The 24,366-nt window shown below is 40.9% G+C and overlaps 1 protein-coding gene across 1 annotated transcript in view; it reads left to right on the top strand.

The window, feature by feature from the left end:
* The window catches only part of EGFR (epidermal growth factor receptor), a 155,864-nt gene extending 141,592 nt beyond the window's left edge, over positions 1-14,272 (top strand). Inside the window, 5 exon segments of the mRNA XM_041425213.1 lie at positions 1,331-1,486; positions 2,283-2,358; positions 3,548-3,694; positions 6,089-6,186; positions 6,512-14,272. Coding sequence (XP_041281147.1) covers positions 1,331-1,486; positions 2,283-2,358; positions 3,548-3,694; positions 6,089-6,186; positions 6,512-7,171 — 1,137 coding nt within the window. The 3' untranslated portion in view covers positions 7,172-14,272.
* The last annotated feature ends 10,094 nt before the right edge of the window (positions 14,273-24,366 follow it).

Genomic DNA, 24,366 nt, shown 5'->3' with positions numbered 1-24,366 from the left:
TCTGCAGCAAGTCAATTTTAGCAGGACATTTTTTGTCCTACTGGGCCTAGATTACATAATTATTATTTTTTTTAATAGTCTGTTTTCTGTCAGCAGCTCAGAAGTTTTTGTTCTGAGAGCTCTGCTTGCTAAAGATCTATTTGTGCAATTCAGTGCACACTCATAGTGGCACTGTGCCAGTTTGTCTGGTTAGTTTGTTTTGGCAACATTAGCAGTGCATGGGTGAAATTCTGCTGAGGGACTTGGAAGGAGGATTCTATGGTGGTCCAGCTTAGAAGTGGGCTTAGGAAGCGGGTGGAGAATGGAAGGCAATTATTCCCTCCAGTCCTCTACCATGACATCAACATGATAATTTTGGTGCTAACTTTGTAGGCTAAAAGTAATTTTTTATCAATTCTCTTCATAAAAATACAAGTGCATAAGCTACCACCAGAAGAAATGCATGGACTGGGAATAATAGTGGGTTTTGGAAAAGATATTGCAGGAAACTTGGAAATAATTAACTTTTTGATTCCATATACCAAGAGACTGGTGTTGAGGGAAAGTGGAGTAATCTCTGTGGTCAGAAACAATGCTGTTAAATTTATGCTTTAGAAGTCAAACCAGGACAATTAGTTCTATTCTTCCTTGAGAGGCAGTTGTACCAAAAAAGCACATATGCTATGGCAAATCCAGCCTAATAATGGGAGGCAGTGAAACTGGAAAATGGATGCAGCTCTGAATGCTTAGAATGATTTTTTTTGGTTTTTCCCCCATTTTTACCTTTGCAGTGCACTGCCTCATTGCTAGCAGGGAGAAGGCAGAGTATGCTGCCTGTAATAAAACACAGTTTGAGCAACTTTGAGTAATTGTCTAAATACTCTGTGTAGGGTTGGTGTGTGTATATAATAGCAGGGGATAGTTAAACTCTGTACTGTGCTCTCCTGAACTCATTGGGTTTGCACAAGTGCAGCTGAAAGAAGACTTCGTCCCTTTATTTGTAAATTCCATTCTGATTTTGTATTTCTTGAACTAAGTCCTAAAGGAGCAAGATCCCCTGCTACTATCTATTCTACCCACTACTGAGTCTTTTTCCTTCATCACTACACCAGTGCCTGGACCCACAAGAAGGTTTCTGCAGAGTAATAGGAACAGTCAATAATATTACAGTAGTAACACTCATCCTCGCCCTGCAATAAACTTCATGTAAAGGGAGAGTGCAGGTGGGATAACTTACCACGTGTTTATGGTGGTGTCTGTAGTTACCACAAAGCAGCTGACATTTGGTGACTTGTCTGTCCGAGCTCCGAGTGCACGAGGCCTGACCAGCAGTGTGTTTGTTACCTTGCAGGGAATGAACTATCTGGAGGAACGGCGCCTGGTGCACCGTGACCTTGCTGCCAGGAACGTCCTTGTTAAGACTCCTCAACATGTGAAAATCACGGACTTCGGGCTGGCAAAGCTGCTCGGTGCAGATGAGAAGGAATATCATGCTGAGGGAGGCAAGGTAAAGCATGCTGCAGAATAAACTGCTGCGCATTTGCCGGTGTTTGTGCTTGCACACAAGCCTCAAACAAAGGCGGGGGGAAGAGAGTGTGTTTTTCAAAGCTCTCAGCTGCCATCTCAGCATGCTGCCTTTGAAGCCTGTGGAAGTCCTCTGAAATCAGCCAAAGCAGCATCAGGCCAGTGGGACTGCAGTGGGAGCAGAGGTAGCAGAGCAGCAAATGCTTTTGAAATTCCCACCCAGAAAGTCTGGGAAAATTCATCAGTGTAGCCAACACCAATAAGACTGTGCAGATTATAAAGAGAAAGGGAATTTTGTATATTTATAGCAGAAGAAAGACCTGTCAGACTTGGTTCAACACGCTTTTGTGTTGTACTGCGTGCTGATGGAGAGAATATGTCCTGCTGAGAAATTAAAGAGAAACTGCAAATATTGCAGAGGCCATAAATAGAAACCATATGAGTGTAGATCAGTCATGTAGCCTAAGATGGGATTTGTGTCCTGTTCTGATAGAAGGCTAAAAAGTAGTTGTTTGACTGTTAAAAATATTGTAAAACTGTTTAGTAGGAGATATTTCTGATGCCCCTAGTATTCCACATGTTTTCAGATTCTTCATAATATATGAAAATAATAAAGGGGAACTCAAAAGTTGCCTGTTCTGTCATTCAGATAGATCTGCTGGCTGCTTTTGGCTTTTTTCCTTTTGCAACCAAACTATTGATTTACACACCACCTGGTGGTAAATATCCCTGAAAAATTTTAGGTCAGCTTCTTAAGGGTTCTCTGTGAATTTTCCTAGGTTCCTATTAAATGGATGGCATTGGAGTCAATTTTACACCGAATTTACACTCATCAAAGTGATGTCTGGAGTTATGGTGAGTTTAAAAGCGGTTACAATTATAGAAGTTGGGTTGGAAAATTTCATGATTTGCTGGTGACTCTATACTGACCCTTTTACTTTGTATTGTGAGAAGAACAAGAGATCAAATGTATAAACACAGTGCCCAAATCACCTATTCAACAAGTAAAATCCCCATGAAACTGCATGTGAGTGAGGTGTAAGATGTTTCATAGAATATGCTTTGGGTAATGAGCCCTCCCCTGAAGGGGGCCACAGGTAGGAGACTGGTCTATTTGCTGAAGTTCTGTTAAAGTTTTTCTTCAGCAGCTTCACATGAAATATAATGGAGCTGGCAATAGAGACAGATAGCTAGGAGGAATTAAAATCACACTATTAAAACCACACTATCAGTTGGTGTCAATCAGTGTAACTCTGCTGAGGCCTGAAATGCTTATGCTGTCCTGGTACTGAGAGGACAATGCTAAAAGGGAAGCAGTATGATAACCTCCTTGGAGAATTTATTTTGTATTTGTTTTGTTCATAAAGCCAGCTTGAAAGAAAGGAGCAGAAAGGAAACTTTTCAAAGCAACCTATTGCAAAATTCCCCCTCACGGGTTCTTATATTTCTGGAAAATATTTAATACAGATGGTCAGATCCTATGTCCTTTTTGAAACAGTACAGCCTCTGGTCTTCTTAATCCATTTATGTATCTTGGCATCCAAAATCTTGTTTTGTATCCTAAGCTACTGGACAATCACAACAGCTACATCACAAGAGTCCATGGTATGTCAGCAAATGACGCTTAGGCAGCTGGTTTACACGTCTTTCAAAAACTGCTTCTGCTCATCTCCAGAGAGATTGTTTTCAAACAAAAACAGAACGTCCATTTTTAAAACCACTTGCTGTGTTGCAGTTGAGAGAGACAGTAACCTGCATTTCCTTTCTGTGGGGCCAGGAAGTTTGTAGAATGTTCAACACTAATATATTAACTGACATTTTAAAAAAAAGGAAGAAAGCAAAACCTTAAATGGAAGCAGGATGATTTCAAAATGTTATATTAATCTCTCCATAAAATCATGGCAGAAAATAGTTTCTCAGGTTGGGGTTCTGGCAAAACAGTGCTTCCAGGGGACCCCTCTCTGCTTGCCACTTCACACCCAGGCAGAGCAGTCCAGCTCCTGGCAGTCTCTTTTCATGTTCTTCTCCTCTTCCCACCCTGCAGGTGTGACAGTTTGGGAGCTGATGACATTTGGTTCCAAGCCGTATGAAGGGATCCCTGCCAGTGAGATCTCCTCTGTCCTGGAGAAGGGCGAGCGTTTGCCACAGCCCCCCATCTGTACCATCGACGTGTACATGATCATGGTCAAATGTGAGTTCACACCTGGGATTCTGGCTGCTCATCTGAGTTGAATAAGTAGCTCAGTTGCATTTTATGCTGCATTCCTAGTAATGGCACAGAAATAGGGTTGTGTGAAATGAGTGGTGACACCAGAGTGTGTTCCCACACCTTGAGCTTTACCTAGGAGCACGGGATGTGGCTTCATGAGTCACTCATTCAACCAACTAATGTTTTTTTCACCATTCACACCACTGACTGATACTGTCAATTATTTTAAACCAATATGGTCAGGCACTATAAATTAGCATGACACCAACCACTTTGCCTGATACTCTGGTTCTGTATGTCTAGGAAATAAAATCAACACTGCCTTCTCCTCCAAGCTCCCCCCCACCCCCGATTCAGTAATGTGCTTCCCATTGCAAGCATACAGGTGGATTATTACTAAAGGACTGTTGGGAGTGCGGGCACAATCATAATATTAGATACACATGAGGATTCCGAATTCCTTTTCAAAATTCTTCCTCATTTTTGGCTGGTCCCTTTTTGGCATGCAGCTGTTGCAGTATAGTAGCTCAAGAGCAGAGGGTTTCTGAAGCACTTTTTGGCTGGTTTAGGGCACATCAAAGGGCTTCTGAACCTCAAACCCCCTTTCCATCTGTATCATCTACTAAATGTCGGATTACTATCTGGCTTCCTGCACATCTCTAGGCCATGACTGACTCATCCCTGCTCACTGCTGTGAGGATGTGATAGGCAGCCCACTTGGTGGCATTTAAGACCTTCTCACTGGAGCAACACGTACCTGTTCCTGAAACAGGAGCCACCATGAACACTCTGTAGTGCAGCACTTTTGGGGAATCCTAGAGCACCCACAAATTGCTGTTGTGGGACAAGCATCACACAAGGTGACCCCGATCCTGTGCCCAGCAGGGCAACAGGAACTGCATTCAGAAGTGTACACCTAGCCTGGGAGGTGCCCAGATCCCAAAGCAATGTCCTAGAAACTCCTCCTCAGAGATTCTGAACCCTACTGACACCTCAGCGCCTATCTTTCCTTAGGGTCAGTCCAGATGTAGAAAGGAGGCATTTTGCCAGGCACCTAATCTGGTACCTGTTGCTTGTAAAACACAGCCAATGGAGTGTCCCGATCCTTTCCATGCCATTACACTGAGTTTAAATGCAAGAGTGTGAGGATCTGGGGGCTGAGCCTTTCTCCTGGCACAGGACTCAGTTGCATATCTTCTGCTGCTCTGGTCACCCCATGTTTGCAGGCTACAGTGCAGACCCTATTGAAGCTGTATCATTTTATCTAAAGGAATTCAGGATTCCCAGCCACCTCTTTTATAATCAGAAAGTATTATCTGAAATGTTCAAAGTTATTGCAAAATAATTACTAATTTTTAAATTTAAAAACTAGCATTTAAATATAGGCAGCTTATAGATAAAGTCAGAAACAGTAGATTCTATTCCTGCAAGAACGGCAAACTCCCAAACACTCAATTTTGTCTAATAGCAAGCATTTCTTTTTTAATTAGTGGGTAATGATATTTCTAGCATGATAAAAAGTCACTAGAAATTATGAGATTTTGTCTAACATGGATGTCTTTGTCTAATGCAGATTTCAGAAGGCGTATTACCACTTCATTTTCCTATCAATATAGATACGCTGTTTCTTCTGTGTTCCTCTAGACATACTAAGCTTAACCTTTATTATTTTTAAGTTTAAACACAAGAGTCTCTAGATCAGCTTATCTGTTAGTTAGTTACAGAAAATGTGGGTTTCCTAACTAATATCACATGTAAAACCTCCAGTATCCATATTTGAAATCTCTTCTAGCATTGATCCAAACTAAGCTGTAAAGACTTACTTTTGTTGAAGTCAGTTTACTAATTAAATACAGCTTAGTTGCAGTAATCTTTCAATATGTCTCCAGTGAGGATGTTTTGTATTTTAGAAGACATCTGGTACAGAGGGAGGCTTCTGCTGTAGTCTTCCCAGGACTTTATGAAGCAGTCCAGTGACTGTCAGATAGCCAAATCCTGGTACCTCTGCAGGCACCCATTGGTGTTTGTTTGCGTTCTCTCCTTCAAGAGCTTTTTAAAAGCAAACTAATTGGGATTATCCCTCAGATGGGACCTGCCTGCCCACATGGAGACAGGCCAGCAGGAGAGGAGACAGACTTAGCCTGAAGCTTTTCCAGTGTGGGATTTTATTTCTGTCTTCCCAAAACTGCCAAGATCTGCATTTTAAATGCTGAAATTCACAACCATGGCTGATGAATTCACTTTTTATGGTGGTCCCTTAGGAGTAGCTCCTTTCTTTGTCCCACACATGGCACTACTTTTTTGCTGTTATATTTTATTTTAAACTCAGTGTTTGATCACCAAGACAATTTTGTTTGTGCATTGCTTTTCCTGCAGGCTGGATGATCGATGCCGACAGCCGTCCCAAGTTTCGTGAGCTGATAGCTGAATTCTCAAAAATGGCCCGTGACCCTCCACGCTATCTTGTTATACAGGTACTAACCACAGTGGTGGGAAAACCTCTGATGATCTGAGGCCCAAAGTAACTAGTAATGCATATGAGAACATATTATATGGATAACTGAAGGTCAGATATATTGTTGTTTTACAGGTTTTAACTCGCTCAGCTAGAGCCACAAAAAAAAGGTCAAGACTGGTCACTATTTTCTTAGTACTGGTCTCAGTTAAGGACCAGAAACAGTCCATGAGAGGAGAACAGAATTTGATCCTCTTCAAAATGCAGTTATTTTACAGCAGCATGGACTGAGATTGCAGGCCTCAGTTCTCCTAAACTCTAGGTAAATTTAGTTAGACACACAGATCTCTGAATGGGCCATTTACATAAACATTGGACTTACGCCAGCTTTCTGCTGGTTGGCAAACAAAATTCTTGAAGGTGAACCTCAGGGTAGCATGTTGGGTGCCCCAGAGTGGCAGTCCCTGCCTTTGGCTCTTTTCCACTCTGGGAAATTCTGAGACATGCCATGTGCAAAAACCAAGTGGCAGCTGGGTTGAAATTAAATGCCAAGTGACACAAATGTCAGCATTAATTTTATATCTTCCTTTTCGTTCCTTCTCATTTTAATTTTTGTTTTTATTCTAGAGTATGTAAACCAACTGGTGCCCAAGAAAGCATCTGCCTCAGCAGTCCAGAATCCAATCTACAACAACTTCTCTCTCACAGCAAACTCAAAGGTCCCCACAGACTCCAGCTACCAGAATTCACACAGCACAGCTGTGGACAACCCTGAGTATCTCAACACCAACCAGTCTCCCCTGACCAAGACAGTCTTTGAGAGCTCTCCCTACTGGATCCAGGCAGGCAACCACCAAATAAACCTGGACAATCCTGACTACCAGCAGGACTTCTTACCGAAGGAAACCAAATCTAATGGTCTCTTGAAAGTTCCTGCAGCAGAAAACCCAGAGTACTTGAGGGTAGCAGCACCAAAAAGTGAATACATTGAAGCCTCAGCATGACCATAGAGAAATTTCTTCTTGCAGCAAGGCAAGCTGAATAAGTGAACTGTTGACTGCTGCAAGAGTGGACTCTGGCTCAGAGCAAATGGCAACCACAATGCATCAAAAAGCACCTCTACTTTTCAGCATGGGGCTTTGAAACTGCAAAGCCTGTCTGATGGTAGTTTGGGTCTTTCCTTGCCCATTTCCATGTAATAACTGAGGCCCATAGCTTGCACTCAGATGCATGTTGGGATGGAGCAGGATCTTCCTAGACTGAAGAAATATGGATGCATTCCTTTCATTTTCAAATGGTAGCATGGTAAAAAGCCACTCTGGGATGAACTCGAGAACTGTACACATTGTACAGTCCAATTTCTTTCTACATTCTGTATTTTTATAAATGTTTCTAACAGAAGTTTTGGATCTTTTACAAGATCAGATGCTTGTACTGCTCATCTGCTAAGTGTTGCTCAGATCACCAGCAGGGAAAAGAATTATGTTCCAAACCTCCTGGAACTGAAACTGTTATTCCAAGCCACTAGATTTTTACAAATTGGCTCCATATACTGCCTTTTGGCCCAAAGGTGAGAAGTGCATCTGAGGGACGTATGGGCAATTCTGCCCAGGGCAGTATGGAGTGGATTGGTCTGGGGAAAACTAGCACAAGCAGCAAAATGGCACAATGCATCACCTGCTGACCACTACTGCTACAAACTGACAAGAGGAACACGCCTCCAAGTCACCTGTACATGATTATAAAGTTGCTCACTAGTCTGTTTTCTGATGGTCAAACCCAAAACTTTTTTTTGTTCTGATCCCTTATGGAGCTGTCAAGTTGTCAAAATGCCTTTCTTCTTCAACAAAACTGTTAAAGATGTTGCCGTAACTGAAAAATGAAGTGTCATATAATGTTTAATAGACTTCAATTAAATGTCAAGGAAATGCAAATAGTGGCAAATTGGAGCACTCACAAGACAGACTGGAAGAACTACATTAAATTAAACTTGACTAAGGCAAGAAACACAGGTAGTTCTGGCCGTGCAGCTTTATTTCCGATTTTAAAGGGACTCAAAGCAGAAATAATTTTCCCTTATGCATTTGGCAAAGAAAAGGGGTACTATCTAAGCAGTACATTTCACTCATTTCAAGGCAAAATACTACCAATTGTTGTCCCATGCTGGGGCAGAGGCTGGGGCTGGTTACATGTCCCTTTGAGGTTACTATTCTGGCAATGCAGGAGGAGCAGTGAGAATGAATTAAGGAAAGAAGGAATAATCTAGAGTGATGGAAAATATTATCTCCCTCTTCTGAAGCACAGGGTTACCTACTGCTTTTTTGAAATAAGCAACATCATCTTCTGGTTATTAGTGTGGTATAGGCAGGCAAGGCAATGCTAAGATTTTGGCTTGACAGTATAAATCAGTCACAAGCAGGAAAAGCAGCTACTCCTTCCAGTGACCCATAAAATTATTCCATCACTAACATTTCTTTTGAATGTAGGAGGAATAAAGTGCCTAAAGTGTGAATTTACTCAGTCCTTTAGATGCATCCCACCAGCAGCTTTGCAGCTATTTTAATCAAACCACTAGATCAGAAAGCAAATTCTCATTTGGGGACAAAGGCCCTTAACTAGTTGAATGTTGGCATCTTGCTTGAGGGTAGCATAAGCAGCTGACTTGGAGAGGATCTGTAGTCTATATTAAGTAGCAAGAAACAGTCAAATTTAAGCTGCTGCTGTGTTTAGAATACATCATTATGTTTTTCAGTTTAGGTATTGCATCTAAAGTCCAGGATCAAGCAGCAAATCCTTAGAGCACTGTTTTTACAGATTTACTGAGGAAAGGAAACCTTCAGTCATGTGAAATGAGCCCTTTTTTAAGTAACATGCATTAGCAGTTATGTGTACAGCTCATGGGTCCCACTACAGTACAGTGTGAAGTGGCATGTTGGGTCAGAATCCAGAGATTGTCCTGTTTGGTAGATGTGTCTCACCATGACCAAGTCCCAGACACGGCAGTGTGGAAGATGCAATGTTTGACTTGGATTATCAGTGGCTTTTATTTAAAACAGTAACCAAAATTCAGTTCCCATGTCCAATTAGCAGCAGATTTCTCCTTGCATTCCTGGGAGCAGATATGTTGTGTTGCTCTCACAAGTGTGCAACATGTGCACACAGGCAGTGCTGCTTTCCCCCACCCACTGCCCTGGCAGAAATGTACATAAAACTAAAAAAGGATCTTAACAGAATTCACAGATAATTTTTCGTTTGCTGAAGAAGTTATGCCTCCAATCAGAACACTAGAAAATCACATAGTGCGTATTCTCCCACAGAATCTTTCAAACACTACTGCACAAAGGAATTTACTGATTTTAATCTGTTTAATCTGTTAGCTAAAACAAGAAAGCCACTGAGAAATAGCATTATGTATCACCAGCATTATGTAGCATGAATAGAGGTTAATGCTTGCCCTTTTAAAACAATTCAAGAGGGACTCAGTAGCAACCCATTGCTAGAAACAAGGAGATTCATCTAAAAATTAAGCAATCTAAGTTTGAAAGAACATCTCTCTTTGAATGTGACATTTTTGATGAAAAAAGTAGGAAAGAGGATGTAGGACCAGAAACTCTTGATACAAATGTAGATTCCAGATTGGCGGGATCAACCATATATTGTGAAGTATTTCTGGTACATGGCATCTTGTAAGCCATGATTTGTAAGTTGGCAGTAATGATTCAAAAGCCAGCAAAAAATAAAAACTTGGTAGTGCCTGCAGGGGCAGATACAGTGGCACTGGGAGCAGATGGGACTGTGCAGCAAATGGCTGTGGCTGGAAGCACAGGTGCTATGCAGGGTGATGCTCACAGGTAACAGATAATAGCAATATACCGAATCATTTCCAGCGTGATTTAAAAAAACAAAAACAACAAACAAAACACAAGCAACAGAAATGCCCTGGTTTTCCCATTGCAGTTCACTGAACATTAAACAGCAAGGAGACCCCAGCAGATTGTGTGTGCTCATACAGGAGACCATGGTTAAGCAGCATAAATCAACATCCAGAAATAACTTGAAAGGTCAGCTGGAGGTGTGGGTAGAAAAGGCTGATTTTAAAGACACAGCTAAATAGGGAAATATAGCATTCCAAAGCCTCTTCTGAAAGCCAACAGTCTTGCCACTTGAGAAAGATAAAATTTCCCTTTTTACTGTATTTCTCATGGAAGACCAAATAGAACACTCACAAGTTAGTCCTTAGCATTATCATAAAGCTGTAGTTATTACAGAACTCCTTTTGCAATAATTTACTACTTTTAATAACTTCTAAGTGTATGAAAATGTAATTTAAGAGTCTTCATCTTACTTTGATCTTTTCCAGTGACTGTGTGCAGTGTCAGCGCACTTTATTTCATCATGGGCCTTGGGTTGTTTTCTTCTGCTGCAAAGGGAGTTGATCTGGGAAATTTTCTTCCTCTTGCAATTGATTTTGTTGAGTAAATTCTTCCAGAGGCCAGGGGCTTGCTATTGTTCCCAGCTGACTGTGAACACTGAAGTAAGCTTTTTTAGAGAGCAGTTGGAAACAGATGGTGGTTTCTGGAATGCCTCAGGGTGATGCCCCATCCCACCAACTTCACCATGACTTGAAGCCTGCCCTAGCATTAGGGAATGTGGTCCTGAAGTTTGTTTGAGAGGAAGGGACTTGTATAGGGAGAGTAATGCCAGGGAAGGGCTGCAGCTGACCAGTCCATACCTGAGACAGCTGCTGAGTTTGCACAGGGACATCACTGAGGCCATTGACTGTTCCTGCAGGTACACTGCTCCTGTCCTGAACCCAGCTTGATGTGAAGTGGGTTGCAGAGATTGCTTGTGTGAAAACTAATATATGTGGCATTTGTACTACAGGGGGTATCTCTTCTCTTCCCTGGGGGCGTAGTTAGGGTTACAACAATGTCACAGGACCCCAAACAGCTTGAAGAAATCCCATCACAAGGTGCCTGGGGTGTTCTTGGTCTGTCTGTGGATGCTCCAGTGTGTCAAAAACAAACTTTGCATTTCCAGACAAGGGCTCATTTTTCACATTCAGGGTTCAACATTTTCTGTTAGTATGACTACTGCCTGTCAAATGGGCAGTTATGGTACTCTGGCCATTGTTTCCCCCAAAGTTTCTCTATGAGAAAACACTTGAATCAGGACAAAGTATGAAAATTTAACTGTGTCCTCCTTCTTGGTGGAAACTGTATACTCATGAAATGTCAGACTCTTTGTACAACACTTAGCAATAGTGCTTTGTAATGTTTTATCACCACTGGTTCAAATTTTTATATTGGGATCTCATTTTCTAGCTTTCTTCTTAAAAATGTTCCTTCTTTGTTCTGACATACAACTTTCAAGAAGCCTTTTTGAATAATAAAAAAAAAAAAAAGAAAAAAAAAGAAAAAAATGTTTATGCAAAAGAAAAACTTGACACCTTCAAGTAGCTTGTCAAATGGGCTGCATTAGGACCAAAGATGTAACGTCTTGTTTTCTTGCTTTAAAGGAATAAGGTATTGATCACCACTTCCACAGCCTTTTTTTATAGAGAAAAGCTACAGAGCTCCACCCTTCATTGGGGCAGGGTCAGACCTCCACTGAGCAAAGAGAGTTTGGCAGGAGGGTGAGGGCTGTCCATAGAAAACCAAACTGAATATCAGGACCATGTATCACTTCAGGGCCAAACCTACAACCTCTACTCTGTATTGCACTTAATGCAATATCTAAACAGAGATATAGTCAAGAAAAAAAGAAGCAAAAGAAGCCAAGAAAAAAGAAGCAAATGATATTTTGGCTCAGTATCTGGAAAAAATACGATGATGTGAAGATGAGGCATGATAAAATAACTTCTTTGTGTGAGGAAATGTGTAGGCAGGCAGTGAGACTTTAAAACAGTAACACTTTTGGTTATGTATTACTTTAATTATGTAGGGGAGTTGAAATCACAGAGCTTCCATGATATGCTTTGCTTTCTGCCATGTTTCCTGCCTGCTTTTGATGTGTGGTGTTAGGCAGAGCACCACCCTATCACCACGGCTTGTGTGGACTGAGAATTGTGGGTTCGTGCAGTCCTTTTTATGCAGGGAGAGAAAAGTGCAGCCATAGTTGGCTGTACTACAGTTAGTGGTCAAGCTAAGCACTCAACAGCATCCAAAAATGTGTTTCCCAAGGGAAAAAAAGTGGTAACTGAAGACCTACCTGGCAAAAGACACAGGACTTGTTGCACTGATGAAATCAGCAGTCAAAATGCTGAACACCTTCAGCCAAGATTTGGGGCTGGTGTTCCATCAACTTTGCTGTCATCTAACATGGTGCAGAGGGGTTGTCTGGATGCAGCAGCACAGGTCCTATGGTCTCTTTCTATCTCTCACTTTGAAGTAATGGATTTTTCTGATTAATAAGGTGAAAACCAGAAACCAAAAGAAAGAAAACCAGAAATCAAAAATGCCTCTAACAACTGGACTGGTAGAAGGTGTTGTTCCTACATAGCCAATACAGTACATAATTTCCAGTCAGGCTGGAATTTATCCAAATTCTTCTCCTTACCTCCCATAAGCTAGCTGGAGAGTGTGCATTTGCAACCACCATCAATGTTATCCTCATATTTTATTAAAGGGAATAATAAAAGTAGTTGTATACAATGGTAGGAGGCTTGGCTCATATACCTACATTCCCTTTTTAATCCTACATTCCTAATAGTGTTCTCCTTGAAATTAATGGGATGTTTAAAATGATTACAGTGAGAGTATAAAACAAGGCTAGTGTTGAGTGATTTTTGAAAATCCCTCACAATAATCAGAGATCCTATGGATCCATTGCCCATTTTAGGCTGCTTTGTATTGATGCAATCAACCGAATATAAGGTATGATGACTTGGTTTTAATAAACTGTCAAGCAATATATCCACAGATACAGATGGTACCTTCAGAGCATTGTAAAGTTACTCAACTATGAAAGCACTATTTGTAAAATAAGAAACTCTTGACTTTTATATGGTTTAATGGTTTATACTGTTGATCAAAGATTGTTTGTATATGAGCGATGAAAAAATGAGGTGTATATTATTCTTTTTAATTGTTTTTAATTTTTGGAGGACTTTTATTGTAATATACTGTTGTATTGGGGGGGAACAAAAAGCAGTGGCTAGCTTGTAGCTTGTAGCCAGAGGAGAACTCACAGTAAGGGTTCTTTATTGATGGACTTATATTTTTTTTTTTTTTTCTGGTAAAATTTGTCACCTTGGGGATTTATCCAGAGCTTAGTGAAGCTAGTAACAGCACTCTTTCCTCTCTTCAACAGCACTCTTTTCTCTGCATGCACAGTGCTGGAGTTTCATAATGTGAGCAATAATACAGGCAACCCTTGTGACCAATGGAAGTGCAATATGAAAGCCCAGGTGCTGCTTATCAGGGCCTAAAAAATGCTGCTCTTTTATGTGTCAGGTTCCCACTTCACTTCCATGACAAGAGCAGAAGCAGAGTGAAAGCAATCCCTCAAAAGCTGATCTGTGTGGCATATGAAGCCATAGTGTTGGCCATTTCCAAAGTACATAGCTAAGGCAAAATAAAGTCTCAACCAGAGTCACACTGATGACTTGAATTGTTGTACTATACTAGGCAGGAAGAGAAATTCTGTTAGCAAAGGCAGCCAAATGAAGCCCCAGTGTACCCTGAGTATGGGTGTTTAATATCCCACTGGTGGAACATGTGACTTACAAAGATTAAAGTAATTGCAGGGTCTTCAGCACAACAGAGCAAAATACACTGCATTGGCAAGACAGCAAAGAGGAGAGGAGCTGGAATTGTCAGTATGCATTCAGCCTGGATAGGTCCCTGGTATCACAATTAGTAAGTGAAATAATTTTTGTCTTTATAGATTAATTTTGTACACAGGGAAAAAAAAAAAAAAAGCCACAATAGCACCTTTCTCCTTTTCCTCTTTCCATCCAGACCCTTCCAGTACATAGGCTGCATGTTTTACCAGCTCAACCTATTTTATGCAGAAATTATGTAGTCTTAATCTTCATATTACTGGTTCTCAGAAATGTCTAATGCGTATTAATGCATGATATTTTTATTTTAATAAAAGTAATTAAATAAATATTTGCTCTTTTGGCACATTATTTCATTCCTACCCACCCCCCACTTTGAAATCAGCTGGCTTGTGAAGATTCTAGATAAGTTAGTATTGCTCTGAAGAAGAATAATTAGTATCAAAAAGAAAATTGAAATATACATTGTAGATCTAGGCACATCCTCTGAAGATCAGAAAGCAACTTGTAGATTTAAAAGTCCTTATCAGACAGGAAACTGCTGTTGTCTGTATCAGACAGAGGCAGAGCAATGCCTCTGCATTTACCCCAGAGGGATGAGGACCCTGACTTGCTAAATCCCACTTTTAAAGCACCAAAAAGAGAGGAACTTGAAATGAAGAATGGTATAAGTATAGAAAAGCGTGGGTGTTTGGGAAGGATGAGCATTCAGAAATTCCACTGAGTTCAGTGCAGTCAACTTCAAATAAACAGAAAAGTGACAGAGGGTGCAAGAATAGAAGACAGCCAAAGAAACACAGCTGCAGTTTAACCTCCCTATCTGCCTGCACAGGAAAAGGCAGATTAAGATAAGATATAGAAAATTGCTGTTAAAAGATAGGAGAGGAATACAAGTCTCTTCCATAGGCTCCATCATTATTAACAGCAGCCCTAAGCAAGCCTTACCCTTTGGCACTCCTGACCTCAACCCAGGAAAACAACAAAGCCAGCCTTTGGGGAATGAATGCCCAATAATTACATCAGAACACATCAGAAATGTACAAGGGAGCCAGTAACAAATAATGTAGCCTGAGGAGGCTCACAGCCACAGCTGGACCACCTACCATGGCACCTGAGACAAACCCACATACCTCCTACAGCACTGAACATGGAAGGGCTTCACCATCATTGAGACTGTTGAGACTGTCACATTGCAGCAGTAACTCGTCACAAATGGCCTTGTTTGTTCTTGTCCTCAGGCTGCTGACTGGGGCAAGGCTTCTGCAGCAACATTTGATACGGGGTGTTTGTACCAGGCATTGGTCTGGCAAGAAAGAGGGGCCTTGCAGTTGCCAAAGGTGGGGGGTGGGAACAGCAGTGAAGGTGACAGCTTCCTTAAAGTGACATTATGTTTGCTGTCTGAGATGGGCTCTGTTCTTTTGTCAGCAGCCTCCTGCATCAGACCCATGGCAGACCCCCAGGAGGTGTGCCACTGGCACAGCAGGCACAAAGGGACGTGTCCTGCTCAGGGTGCTCAGTGGGGTGGCTGATCTTGCTCCCCACGTGGCCTGCTTGGAGCCCATCTGTAGACATAAATGAGGAAGTAAAGCCTCAGTCCCACAATGTGAATTATTGCTGTTTATTTGAGAGAGGAGCTGGAATTGCAGATCAGGTGGTGCTTTAAATTGTTTGTTGGGAATTGAAATCTCTTTAATAAGTACCATCTGTGTGAAGTTCAACACCAGAGCTCTTGTTGCAGAAATCCTTTTACTTGAAAACCTGTTTTCTTTCTAAAGAGAGCAGAAGGAATGTTATTCAATGTGTGTGTGTTAACCTCAGAGACTGCTTTCTCCAGTGAGTTACAGCCCTGAAACTGAACTAGATCAGAAATAGCACAGTGTTATTCATCTTTATCCTGTACTGTATGTATGTATTGTGTGTTTGCACTTTTTTTCCTTTTCTTTTTTGAAAGCACACAGACTTATGGATTGCTCTAGACTTCACTGGACACTGTCCCTCTCAGATAAGAGCAGTGATGATACAAAAGATGGATATCTGTGTCTCACAGACAACTTTTATTTAGCAGTGTTTGTCCTGGCACCATTTTAGCAAGCCAAAGTACATCTAGTAAGGGTCACAGCTGGTTATACCGATTCCCATCTAGCTCTTGAAACCTGTTAAGTCATCAAAAGCTGAGGATCTCTGTGAATTTGCTGGTTGTGGGTAAGAAATAGAGCAATGTGTAACCTCTGCCGCTGCCCATGGAGGCCAGGCTAGGTCAAACCAAGCCTGGCTAGGCATAAATGTCACAGGAATGCAGTTCTGGCACAGCACAGTGGTGGGGTACTTCAGGCACAGCCCTTGTCCCTGTGGCCAGACACCCTACGGGGCACTCGTAGAGCACATCTGCAGCTATTTGAGATTTCCCAAAGGAACCAAAGCTTGCAAAGCCCCTATGGGACTATTCCTATTACCCCTGCTTCAAAGAGCAGCAGAAGGAAAGCTAATGGTGCCCTCTCTTGGAAGGAAGAAACTCTGTCCAGAGCATATGTAGCTTTAAAATAGGTCTCCCAGCAAACCAAGCTGAAAAAATGAGCTTGCGTAGGCAATTTATTTTCCAGTCCATTTGGAGTACAGGTTCATGGTACATTTAATCCAACCTACGTATGGGATGCTGCTAGAAAGGGTTGCTGCAATGATCCGATGGAAAATTAATCCTTCTCTTTGGCAGCTTAGTTTTAGCAGACTTGCAAGAACTGCATGCACCACAGAGCTGACTTGTGACATGGCAATGTGCATGCAAAGGACATATACCCCTTGGTGACAAGGTACAAGTGACAGCATCATAACAAGTGTGATATCCTCCTGCCCTCAAAAGATCTTGTGCATGTAACTGTGAATAATTCTATTTTCCCAGTTCTCAGTTACTGGCTTTCTCCATGTCTTGCAAGAAAAGCAATATTGTGCAGATGAGGCTGTGAAAAATCTTAAAGTAATGCAAATAGGCTGTGTCAGATCAAAGAGATCTAGGTTCATGTTTGGTTTGTGATCATTATACTGCTGGTAGGGAGAATTCTTCATCAAGCCTTTTTGTATCTTAGGAGAATACTCCAGTCTGAGTTTAACATGATGCAGAATAACATTTTTAAAAAAGCCATGGTTTTGCCTAATGCAAACACTGCCTCCGTATACTTTTAAAAATTAGTGTATTGGCCCCTGGGGCTTGCTAAAGCAAGATTATTTCTAGTACTTGTTTTGTTGATTTAGTATCCAGTGGGAACATTAGCAGCAGAGAGCAATGGGCATGCCCCAGAGGCATGTGTCCGTAAGCAATAAGTTACAATTCAAGACCACACACACAGCTGCCCTCCTCCCAAAAGTCAGGCTGCTTTCTCCCATCTCATATCAATGCCTGATGAGGAAGACTTTGTACACCTACCGAGCCTTCCCCTTCCACCACAGGGGAGGCAGCAGCAAGGGACACCTTCATAGTTACTTGATGGTCAGGCTGCCTCCAATGGGCACTTGAAACCAGCACAAAAAGACAGGCAGGCACCAGGCAATTCCTGGGAGAATCAGTGATCTATATGTAATTAAACCAAATGTGATTAGGCAATAGTTATTAGAGGTACCACTGACTAAAAATTCATCTTTGTAAGCAGCCTTGTCAGCATGCTAATTGCATTGGCTTTCTTATGCTTCCCTTCAATAGAAACTGGTGCAGATCAATAGGTCACTTCTTCCAGAGGGACAATGCTCACTGGAAAGCTTAAAATAATTATTTAGCCAGAGATGAGCCCATTGAAATACTGGTGGCTGGGCCAGATCCATCAGAGGATTTCCACCGTGCTGGTTTACAAGGGGGACGCCAGAGGAAGGAGACAAGAGGATGTAGGTGGGACATTTGGACTATCCAAAAAAATCCTGAAGAGACCTTGGAGGGAGGTGACCCTGTCTCCTTCACAGTATGTGACTCATATTTAGTCTTACAAGGACCTTGGGAGGTAGGAAAGCTTGTTACATGCAGGTAATAAAAATAACAGGTTTTTTTTTCTTTTTTAAACTTCAAAAAGAATGAGAGAAAGAAACGCAACCTGGCCTCGTGTGGGATGGCCTAAGAGGAGGGAGCAAATAGGTGTTGGCAGGACTGTCAAGGGCTGTCAGGATAGAAATGCTTATTTTTTAAGGATAGAAAGATAATGTGGTGGAGGGTAGAGTTAAGAAGAGGTGTGTCAGAGACTGGTTGACTGATTTGGGAAAACAGGTATTTTCTTTAAGATAAATTTGCACCAGAATTTGGTTGTGGTTGAGTGACCAAAGGCACATGCACACAAAGAGCATTTTCTTTCCTAAATCATTAACTAGATCCTTTTATACATGTGTTATTTTGATTTTGCAACAATGGTTTGAGCCCTCTGGAGATGTTTTGGACAGGATTGGATAGATTTGCTTCTTGGATGGTCTTTTGGACTTGTATTACTTAGTGGAGGATGATGTAGCAAGGGGCATATGGGGCAGTGCCACAGAAAGAAAACTGACTGTCGGTCCTGCCTGGAAGAAGTGTGGGCTGTAGCAGGAGACAGTTTGGAGGAATTACCTACAGAAGACAGTTTTTGAGCCCATGCTTATGACTTTAGCTGAGGTGGTGGCAGCCTTTTATACAGTTTCTTTATCAAAGGGTCAGTGCAATTACACAAGTATTAGCTCTGTAGCTGAAACCCCTGACAGGCTGTAGACTGTTTTGTGCACTTCATGTTTCTTAGCAAGGTTTTGTAGGTACTTAGCACAGTGAGGTCCCTTTGAAATCAGACCCTTAAATTTTGTGTGGAAAAAAAGATCCCAAGTGTGCCTTCTGAAAAGAGATGCTGGGTGTGTAGTCTTCTGGTCTCACCTTTCCATGCAAAAAGATTTGCACAGCAGGCAGAACAAGCCGTAGGTATGTATATATCCTCTTGCAGGGTGCAATTTCCTATTTTGCAAGCCTATCACCTGCTTACACAGAGAAGGAATTACCTCGAGGAGACTTTAATGGGCTCAGAGATTATATTTTGTCCTCAATGCTAGGTTACGGTGTATTGAAGCTATCATTTGAAATGTTTGCTCAGAAAACTTTCTTGGATGAAAGACTGCTATTCTATTTCAAACTCAGTTAATGATCATGACTCAAACTTATGCTTTCTCACACCAAGAAACAACAAAAAATTACGTAGAGGCTATCAGGAAATTAATAAATAGGTTCGTCATAAACTGAATAATTCCAAGACCCTGGATGCCTTCTTTTCTATGTGCTTTCATTGAGCACCTACTTTTTAGCCACTGGGAAAGATATTTTGCTATATGGACCTTTGGTCTGATGAATTTTAATAATACTGATGGAAATTTGAGGGAAACCCCGGCTGCAACTTCTCTTGAAATATTTTTGGTAGATCACTCCTGTTCACCAAGCAGAAGATTTATTTCCTGGTGCTGGGGCTGCTTCAGCTCTCCAGTGAGTATAACACAAAAGGGTCTGATTGGAACCCTGCTGGTTTCCAGCCACTGAACCAGCAGGGCATTATATCAGTTTACCAATTTATGGCTTATCTTCTGTTATACTGACCATGATTTCTGCCTTGAAATATCTAATTGGGACACTCTTTATATTGAAAACATAAATATAGAGAAACTGCTTACCCATATGTGCTGGGAAATTAGTGCTCAATAAACTAATAGTGATAATTTATAATACAATTTCAAGAAAAAGAGGGAGAACTATTTATGTAGTATAGACGCCTTCCCTCCAACAACATATTGCTCTAAAATAAATATTTTAATACAGATTGTGCTAAAGAGGATTCTTAGCTCTTTGCTGAAGAAATGACTTGTTTTTTCATTTAGTAAAATTAAATTTTACATTTACTTTTTTTTTCATTTTAGAAAATTCTCAGTCTGCACATTGCTCTGATCCAGTACAAACTCAGAAACACCACTGGTTTACTCTAGAGGTGGGTTTTGTCATAGTTCTCTGGATGCTTTTTCTTGTAGGGAAGGTGCATTTCACCCTATGCAGAAGCAATGCAGGCAAACAAAGCAACATGCAGTCAAGTAACTAGCAGTGGCTAAGATGAAGTCCAATGATTGCTGTTTGCATCTTCTCAAGGTATCCTCAGGTCTGAGCTATAAAAACATTCAAATATGTAAATGTCTCAAAACATATTTTCAGCACTATAAGCTGTTTCATAAACCCACTTGTATAGGTATAAAAATTTTCCAATTCTGCAGTGGTCTGATTAATGAAAACTTAAAAATTTGACCCATCAAGATTGCTGGTAGAATAACATTAGCTAATTTTACTGAATATGAAAGTATTGTGTGATGAAGGAGACTGCTGTTTGCTGTGTTCCAGGCTCCAGTTCTTGAGGAAGCGTAGGTAGTAGATAAAGAACAACCTAATGAGTTCAGTGAAGAGAAGGGGAAGTTTTTTTATTGAAATAGCAGGAAGCTCAGAGAATTAGACTCAAAGCCTGCTGTTGCTGCTGAACTCTTGTGTTTAAATGAATAAGATGCACTAGTGCAGACTGTTTAGTACTTGACTCCTTAAATATTGGTATTTTGTACTGGATTTTGTGCAAAGAAGGTTTTGTCAAATTTGCCAGAGACAGAGCTGCTGTCATTTTTTCAATCTCGTGTGGTTAAGATGTATTCTACTAAGCAGAATGGCAGTGTGGGCTGCCTTTGTAGATGAGAAGAGCTGGTCCCACAGATCCTGTTCAATAAGCACCATTCATTTCCTGGGTTGCAAGGTTATGTTTCTGTTGCTCACTGAAGTCAAGGAGTAACTCTGATGGAGTTAGAGAGAATGAGTTTCTTTCACTTGGCCCATTGTGGAGTTCCTGGTGGTATGCAAGGACATCAGCCAGCATCCTCAGTAGTGCTGGTCAAGGGGGAAGAGGGCAGCATGGCAAAAGGTAGCAGCAGGTAAAGCAGATAAACTAATTGCTGAAAATCTAGCAGCAAAATGAATAAATGGCAAACCACTTCAGTGCAGCATGCAAAACAAAGAGGCTGACAAAAATCCCACCTTTATAATCATCAGCATGTTTAGCTCAAAAAAAAAAAAAAAGGAGAAAAAGAGGAAAAAAACCAAGCTTTTCATCTTCAAAGTCCTTACAAACTTTCACTAATTAGCCTTCTGTGTCTCAGTATTGCAGCTATCATGGGAAGGGCCTTAGGGGAAATGGTAGTAAAGCTTCTAAATATCCCTTTGGGGTATCAGCTGAGCCATAGATTTTTTTTTTTTTTGGCTCATTACCAAATGCAAAACACTTCTATAAATTCTTCAAATAGTGCTAAGTATGCTACTGAAATGCATATGTGTGTGTACAACCTGTGTAAAAAGTTATGCATCATCAATATCCTGTTAAGTCTTTAACGCATAACTAATGGCACATCACCTCTCTGCTGCAGTGAACATCTCTAGGTTGGTCTTGGAAGAGTTGCATACAAGATTAGCTCTGTGAAGTAGTCCCACAGAAGCTCAGTGAAATCGTTCCTGGGGTAATACAGGAATGTAACCTTAGCATGAGCAAAGCCGTGATGAGTGTAAACTGGTTTTTGAGACCATTTGTCTTGTTGGCACACACTGACAGGTTCTTCAGCCACGATGGGGTTAGTACTACAGCTCGGGTTTTTTCTGGTCACCCTTACATCTGGGGAGGCACCCTGGAGGCTCCCTTGAAAGCCCAAGCCAGAGAGTGCTCCAAGAAGCCTCACCTCACCAGGGTTTGCTGCCATGCCACCAGGAAGAGCATCAATCATTTGTGCATGATATCAAAGCCAAGTTCAACTCACTAGCTTATGATTTTTATCCAAAAGGGAAACCTGTGTTTTAAACTGTATTTTTAGTCTGTATTTTAACCTACACAGTTCTGTACGTATTTCCTCTTAGATGACATCAAAAATACTGTATGGCATAATGTTTATCCCTCAATGAAGGCTAAGAGAAATAGACTTCTAAGTAGCTGTCTCTCTTTTACAATGAGATTTTGAATAATCAGATTACTTTTGACCCAATTCTTCAATGTACACACGCACATAGACATTTAGACAGTCTCCTAGCAGTTGGATTACCATCTGACTATCACTGTTTTCAAAATGTAGTTCTGATTAATTTACGGAAACTTTGCGTTACTCTTTTCTCATAAACCTTCTTAGTTGTTTTAGAAAAGTGATCATAAAGTTTAGTCTCCCATTTAATACTGAGTAATGTCTTCATAGAAGGCGTTTCTTCCTGCACTGAATTAATCTCTAGAAATCTGACTTTCTCATATACTTTGTTGGCTGATACTGTTGTGACTGCTTCAGAAAAAACTGTGCTGAAGACCATATTGCATAGTTAATTTCAAATGGAAATTTTTAAAGGCTTTGCCACCATAGAATATATGCCATTCTTATATTCTATGAATACCCCAGCTCTTCAGTTTTTGGGTTTCTGCAGTGACAACCATGACAGAGTGATAAAAAATGACAAGTTGTCATCACTGAAAATTAAACAAAACCAGCAAGATTTGCTGTTTACTGGTCCAGCTGCAACTTTCACCAGTTTCAGCAGTTTGTCAGTTAAGAGAAATTATGCAAGTGAAAAACTAGATCTGTAAAGTTGCTAATGAGTAACTGGATCTATCAGAAACATTTCCTCAAGCATGATTTGCTGACAGGGTTAGAAGCAAAGCAGAGTTGTCCAAATGGGGTAAGACATTCTTGGTTTTGTGGTGCACAAATGGCTGCAAACACATACACTAAAGCACCAAATGGGCTACTACTAATGGGAATTTTCTCTTAAACTTTCCTGAGGGAAGAACAGTACATCTGTTAATACAGGTGAAAGCTTTTAAGCAGGCCTCCATACAGGGATGTTGGTTTGTTATATTGACTTTCTGAAACATTTTAATTGAAGCTTTTATCTCAACTCCACACAAGGCAAACTTCGCATCTTTTGCTTCTTTGAGGCATATAGCTAACATTTGTTTCCATCATACAAAAGGTTTTCTCATCTTCCAGGGAAGCCTTCAGCACCAGAAAATTCAAAGAGGACTTGAGTTCACACTGCATGGCGGAAGGGCTCCTTCTTGCCTCTTAAAAACCTACACCATTTCTTCCTTATGCTAAGCTCTGTGGGACTATAGAAGCCTCTGGACTACCAGGACAGTTGTTTTCCACAGTGGATCTGTCTTGCCCACCTTAGAGGTGTAGTCTGGAAATTAGCAGTGCTGATATATGCCGGTTGGGTGTCTTGGGATATTTGAGTTCCTGCTCCAATTGAACTCTTGTTAAAACTTTCAGGCCCTGAATGAGTTCATACAAGTTTTTGACCTATTGTTTCAACATTGCAGTTACTTTTTCAGACAGTTTGGTAGTATACCGAAGTTTATGTATTTTCCCCTGTGCAACAAGGACCAAAGTACAGCAATGTTCAGAGCCTCATGTTCACTCTTTCCTTTAAGTGATGAATCATTTTGCTATCAGACATATGCTAGCTCAAGATATGTGTGTTTCCTATTGCCTCATCAGCTTTCAGCATCTCACATTAGCTACATTATGATGTGTTCCCTGTTTCAGAACAAATTCTTCCTTCTTCCAGTGTTTGAAGTGGTGGTTGAACACTTGCTGTCTTCTGAGCTGCCACCTATTCATCCATCAGCAGCCCACACCAAAACACACACTGGGCAAAGCCACACATTTTAAAGACGGATCACTCTGGAAGCAAATGATTTCAGGAAAAAAATCAAACCAGTACTAATTCTGAAAAAAAAAATAAAGGTCAAATAGTAGGAGATGAGGCTAGATAAGCTTCTTAAGATCTTACTTCTTTAATCTATCGAGGACACTTTATCTGGGTATTTACCAATAGCTAGAAACCATACAGCCTTTCCATTTTGTTTTTTCTAAGCTCTCCATCTGTTTATATTTAAAACCAGAGATGGAAGGAAAGAGAAATATTCATAGATCTGGAATACCAATGGAATTGGTAGGGGACTGGAATGAATTTCGAAAGTGGTGGTACACTGCTACTTAGAAGTCGCGTTTGATGAAAGTTAAGTCATCTTCTGATGACTGTTTCAAGTATGTGACATAGATAAATGGACTCAGTTCAGTGATTGATACACAATTGTGACATCACCAAGATGTTGAGTCTAATCATGAAGAGAGGCCTGTTTGTTTATCCTCAGAACTAGCCCTAGGAGAACTCAGTATCACAGAGGCTTAAAATGTCTGATTGTACTTCATATGAAATATTTCAGCCTCTTCAGCTACCAGAATGTAATTTTCCTTGAGCATTAAGACAAATAAATAATCATTTATTAAACATACCCATTTTGCCCACATCTAGAGGGGGAATGGAAGCATCAATCTACTCACTCTTTTTTCCCATCCTGCAGCATCACTTGGCTCAGCGAT

This window comes from Onychostruthus taczanowskii, unplaced genomic scaffold (assembly GCF_017590055.1).
Source record: "Onychostruthus taczanowskii isolate IOZ18803 unplaced genomic scaffold, ASM1759005v1 scaffold88, whole genome shotgun sequence".
Taxonomy (NCBI): domain Eukaryota; kingdom Metazoa; phylum Chordata; class Aves; order Passeriformes; family Passeridae; genus Onychostruthus; species Onychostruthus taczanowskii.
Note: the sequence above shows the minus strand (reverse complement) of the source record. Positions and strands in the feature narration are given on the sequence as shown.